The sequence below is a fragment of the Alosa alosa genome, chromosome 7, assembly GCF_017589495.1.
Source record: "Alosa alosa isolate M-15738 ecotype Scorff River chromosome 7, AALO_Geno_1.1, whole genome shotgun sequence".
Taxonomy (NCBI): Eukaryota; Metazoa; Chordata; class Actinopteri; order Clupeiformes; family Clupeidae; genus Alosa; species Alosa alosa.
In genome coordinates, this window is record NC_063195.1 from 23,225,750 (window position 1) to 23,231,831 (window position 6,082).

At 40.6% G+C, this 6,082-nt stretch overlaps 1 protein-coding gene across 3 annotated transcripts in view; it reads right to left on the minus strand.

Moving 5' to 3' along the window:
* The window catches only part of LOC125298505 (sulfotransferase 6B1-like), a 28,376-nt gene extending 22,727 nt beyond the window's left edge, over nt 1-5,649 (minus strand). For 2 of the 3 annotated variants that reach the window (XR_007194217.1, XM_048249282.1), the window contains exon 1: nt 4,479-5,649. Coding sequence is in view for 2 of the 3 variants with exons in the window: in XM_048249282.1 (XP_048105239.1) it covers nt 4,479-5,325 (847 nt within the window). In the remaining variant the exon portion in view is untranslated. The remainder of the gene's footprint in view (nt 1-4,478) is intronic. The other variant, XM_048249281.1, reaches the window with a different exon arrangement.
* Between the last annotated feature and the right edge of the window lie 433 nt (nt 5,650-6,082).

Below are 6,082 nucleotides of genomic sequence, written 5' to 3' on the forward strand. Positions count from 1 at the left end.
TACCTATTTGGGGATGATATTGAATCGGTTCACGTCTACAACAATCTGTGAGTCTAGATGCAAAGAGAGATGTGCGTGCGTTAGAAGGTTACAGTTTTCACGGTCATAAACAGGGGTGTAGTGGTAAAAGAGGTCGGTTTGGGCTACTATGAATTCAGTGAGCACCGTAGGTGGACTGCACAGCGAGGTAGCCTATGCTTATGCATAAAATGAATTAGGAGGTTTAGGCAGAGACTGCCAAGAGGTGGATAAACTCTTTTTCTGAAATTTGAGATGGATAGGCTACGTCGGCTATACCCACCACTGCACAGCGCATAGATGCTAAGTTGGACTAGCTCTCTAAAGGAAGGGACTAAGCCGCCTATTCTTTCTGATGAGTGTGTGGAGATGCTTTAGCTTTAACACTGTGGTGGCCAGTGTATTTTTTTTATGCTGCAGTGTGCTAGAGGGGGCAGTTTGACCAAGAGGGACACCAAGCAGCAGGACAAGCTTGTTAAGAAAACTGGCTCAGTGCTGGGCAGGAGACTGGACCCACTGAAAACTCTACATCTTGAATCTCCACAGTTGACAGAGGAGATTAAGTCTTTCTCTCGATTTTTCTTTGGTTATTGGTGATGTAGACAGTCCATGTGAGTTCATCTGAAAGCTTGCACTGTCACCACAGGCTGCCGACTGGTCTTTACTGGAGTGTACCGGCTGCTGCTCTGTCTGATTCAGAGTGACCTGTTCATTGGTGAATTTGTTGACCAGACCTACTACTTGTCATACATTTGATGAAGGTGTGACTGCTTAATCATATGGATAGGAGCAGGCTTGGAATTTCACCATTCTGGGGGCAAGGCCACTTGGCCTTCAGTTGGGCATATTTGGTGGGGGGCACTAAGGCCACATGTCAGGGCACCAAGGCCAAAGTTAACTATACAGTAGTAGGCTATAGAAATGATCAAAGTTGTATTTAGCCTATTCACTGCAGTAGACCTGCATCACTGTATGAAACATTACAAAAACATGAAACTTCACATATTACATAGAGCTGTAAATCATCTTATCATCTAATATTTACAGATATCTAGGCTATATATAACATTTATTTTATATTTGGCCTGTTATGAAATCATGTATTGAACAATTTAAGCACAGCTCAGCTTTAAGAAACTCAAATAGCCTACATGCATGCTTAGCATTTTGTGATCATTCAGGCTACTTTCACAAATTCTTAGTCAGCCGTCCGCTTCAACAGTTGACGACAAAGGGCAGTGACCAAGCCTCAATATGTGACGACTAGGGGTGAGACTGTGTTGCGTTTAGTATAATATACGTCGAAATTCACATCCATTATTCTCTGTTGAATTGCTCACGGAATACTTCTCTCACATAAATCACACAGATGTCACATGAAAGAGCACAATTGAGCTTTCAATGATATTAGCGACAAAACATTGGACACTGACATTTGCTATGATAAACGGTTCACAAACGCGTACTCAATACAGGGGCAAACCATAAGACAAAACATTGGACTGTACATGACATTTCAGCAGTGTTAATTTTTCCATTCTGCGAAATGTCCTTTTTAGTCTTTGTCATATTTAGTCATTCAAATATCATTTTGTTAGTCAAGTTTTAGTCAACTAAAACCATCTCATTACTAAAGGTATTACAGTTTTAGTCAACATTACATTACAAACTAAAGGTATCTTAGTTTAGCAGACACATTTTTCTTTTTTTATAAAATTATTTTGATTACCATTTGAGTCAAATAGTGTTTGACATCTCAATTTTCCAACATATGTCACTCGTCTGTTATAATTACAAGGGATCAGTATGTTTTACATTGTCCCAGTTATAGCTCGGCTGGGATTTGACCATAGACAGTAAAAGATTTGACTGGATCACTGTCATATTCGTAGACCAGGTTTTCAAAAGTGTGGTCGGGAATCAGTGGTGCCTTGCTCAAGTGGTCCGTGGAGCAGGCGTGGTAAAATATAATAAGATGAGTTGGAATTGAACCAACTTGTATGTAAAACAGTTCTGCAACACTGAATTGAACCAGTTTAAACATACAGTATTTCAAAGTGCAAAGACAATAAGCAAGGTGGTTCTACTAATTATGCTACTGTTGAAGTAGGTCTAATCTTTTTTTTTTTTTAGGTTAGTTAAGTGGTCCTGAAACTGAAAAAGTTTGAGAAACACTGTCGTAGACCAGCTCATACCAAAACCACTCCCCAAACAGACTCTCCACTTAGCCATAGCTAACTTGCTAGCTTTAACTTTCCATCTCCACAAATTGCATCATCAGTCTAATGGTAAATATCATTCATGATGAACATTTTCGTATGGACATTCTGGTGGATGTTAATTTGTATCTGGGTATGTAGCATTGTGGCATAAAGCAGGGTTGGTAAAACCATAGGTTGCAGCAACAAACAGCGTATGAACTCATTCGAATATTTTGAAAACATAACACTAGATATTCTGTCTTCTCATTTTGTAGACGAAAAAAGAAGACAATTTTATCTTAGTTCTTATTTCATGCAAAACATTTTTCTGTACAGTAAGTCAGTGTTTCAGGACATTACTGCCGTTCCCGCCTTAGTCATTTTCCAATTGTAAATTAACACTAGCAAATTTCTACAACTTTGAGCTGAAATTCTAATGTTATAGCCCAAAATAAGGAACTTGGTTTCCATATCAAAGAATCAAAAGTTGATCACGACATGCACAGATCAACTAGCCTGGGTTTTCCAAGCTACAGATCAACTGAGCTTTGGATAGATATTTCTACCATCATGCTTCAGGTGATCTGAATGTAACAATCATGAGACTAAAGTATTTTTCCTTCATATAGGCTTCCATAAGTATGATCACATCATACTTTCACAGATATGGGTAGCCTATACTGTCTTGAAATGAAGGCTATATATAGCCTATAGCATAATAGATTACCCTTACAATGACCAAAGAGCTTAAAATTACACTGAAAATAGCCTAGGCCTCAAAGAACTAATATATGACTTATCTGGTTAAAAAGGGTCATAGCTTAGTATAGAGTGCAATTGTTTAGGTTTGAATATTGTTTGATGATTGTTTGATTATGGAGTAGTTTGTAGTAGCTATAGTTAGGTACTACCCTAGTTTAACTTCAAGCACTGATCAAATGCTACAGGAGAGAAAAGGCAGTGTGTAATTTCTCAATCTGTACATCTGCTTTTATAATTCCATGGTATTCTGCAACTTTCACATCTAGTCAGCGATGGCTCAAGAGAGGATTATTGTGCAAGTCTTGTCAGTGTTCTCTTAGTCAGGTTTCACTTCACTTATGAGTAACCCCTTACAAAAATAACTATAGAAATATTTTAGTGTTTTGTATATTATTAATACAAGCATGTTCACATCATACACTTTCCCAGATATGGGTAGCCTATACTGTCTTGAAAACTATATAGCCTAGTATAACAGATGGCCCTTACAATGAGCTTACTGTAATAGTAAAATTAGGCCGACACTGAAAATAGCCTAAGCCTCAAAGGGTACCTACTGTACAATTTATTGAAGCCCTTTTAAGGTGTGATGGAATTTTACCTACAATCTTGGAAGCTAAGACCCCCCTCTTTCAATCCTAGTGACGTCCCTGTCTCTTACCATTAAAAATGTTAAATTAAAATATAGGCTGCTACTGGACATAGACCTACATACGGTCTTGAAAACAGCATGACTGCACTTTACCACAACACCACTAGACTATATGAGCAAACCACATACGATCAATTTGACAGCACTCGCAAGTCCGAAAAAGTCGCTGCTTTGATGCGAGTGTTTTGTCTATTTACATGGGCATCCATTGGGCTAGCCTACATGGATGATACAAAGTTGGCAACTGGAATCCATGCATTTCCACTGAATTATTTTTGGAATCTGATCCCTTATCATACCTGTTCATTCTTACTCGTTTACTTTCGACTTATCATTGACTAAATTCAAGATGGCTGCAAAGCGCTAAACTTCATTGAAGATACTGTCTGTATAAATCCTCTTGTAAGTAAACTACCAGTGCTTTTTCAAAGTTCTCAATGTCTTTTTTTAAATGTCAGGGCCCTCGGAAGTCTACCAATGAAGTGTGGAGATACATTGAGCCTCATAAATGGGTGTAAAACAGTGATTTATTTGCATGGCTAGCCCGATGCGAAGCACCACTATTGAAAAAGCTGTTGGTAGCATCGGCTAACTAGCTTGCAGATTTTTTTTGAGTGCAGGGGACAAGCCGAGATGGGCTATGAGACATCACGTTCACACTCGGTATCATGTTTCAATACACTTTAGGTCAATATCACACCGGAATTCTCCTTTAATTTTGCGTAGCCAGTCAAGGACCAAAAGACTAGGCCCACTACCTTTAGCTATGACAAGTCTGCCTTCAGCCCTCTGACTTCCTACTGAAATGTTCACATGTAACACCCTCAAATGAGGTATGGCCTGACCTGTGTATGTCCTTAGTTTGAGATTCGAAGGCTTAATAGGAGGTGGCTTATGTCCCCATGTCCTCCTGTAGGTCTCCTCACTGATGACCTCAACCTCAAACTTAATGTCCTGTCCTTCAACAGTCACTGTTGCATAGTAGGGCATAGGTGGTCCCTCATCTGTGTCCACTGCAAACACATTGAATGCACACGCTGCCTCTCCGTCATCTTCCTTGACGTGATGTGTGTGTGCTTGAGCCTGCCGGGATGTGTGTGTGCTTGAGCCTGACTTTGCAGCCTCTCTGTTCACGTGGTGCACAGCCACTGACTGCGATCCAGCCTGACCCTTTTGAATGTCTTTGGCATTATTTGCCGCCATTTCCATTCCGAACGATATTTCTAGCGCTTTCTTCAGTGGTGGAGTTTCCCCCAGCAAACGGCGCTGTATGGCGTCATTATTAATGCCGCATACTAATCTGTCACGAAGCATGTCATCTAAGACGTCCTTATAATCACAATGTTCTGACAGTTGCCACAATTCTGCAACAAAATTAGCTACAGACTGACCTGACTTCCGAAAATGGCTGTGAAGTTTGAAACGTTGGACTATTACTGATGGTTTTGGATTGTGGTGATTCCCGACGAGCTTGACCAGTTCAGTATAATCAATTTCCCCCGGTTTCTTTGGTGTGGCTAAGTTCCTCATCAGCTTATATGTCTTAGCTCCACACACACTCTGGAGAACGGAGCGCTTTCTAGCCTCCTCTGCAATTCTATTAGCAGCAAAAAAGTGTCCCAACCTTTCCTCATACTCTGTCCAGTCCTCGTCTCCTTCCACGAATTCACCGATAGTCCCAAACGTAGCCATTTGAATGCTGTGCTCTTCTCCTTATCCTTGTCGCTCCTCTACAGCCACTGGCGTTCTGATTCTCTCTTCACCGTGCTCCTCTGCACTGCTCGAGCTTCCACTCATGAAGATAGTCGCCTAAAGTTCGCTAGCTAGCACACTGTTTTTAGCTAACACTGAAAACAAAACGCGATGGAAAAACAATTCAAGTTCACCTCGTCGCCAAAAATATGTGGTAACTTGGATAATAACCAGGACCACAAAGGATGTTGTACCGAGTGGCAGCTTTTATATGAATTGTAATCAAATGAATACTGTAGTATTTCAGAGCTCAGGAACAGCACGTTCTTCTAACAGGAGACGTTAACTCATACACAGTTACAAGGAGGCAGTGCAAGACTATCTACCTAAATGCATAGACTCCCCCTAGTGGTATGAAATGTCATTGCTATTCGTAAGTATACAACACGCGGGATGTGCCAACTTTTTATGAGATAGAGAGACCCCCTTAAAGGTGCCATGTATATTCATACTCCACATTCCATAAACGAAGGGGGCAGTATACCTCCAGAAAGTGAGCTGGTTTACCGTAGAGTAACAACCGAGACACGTGTATTGCAGTTTGGCTAGCTGTTATGTTTTCCGCATACTGCCTCCCATGGCCGAAACTGGTATTATGACACCTGTCGGGCTGTGGCTAGTAATTTAGCATGCTCTCTGCAGCACTATACCTTGTTATTTTTTTAATGACATCATCGCCCTTATTTCTTCTAATTAT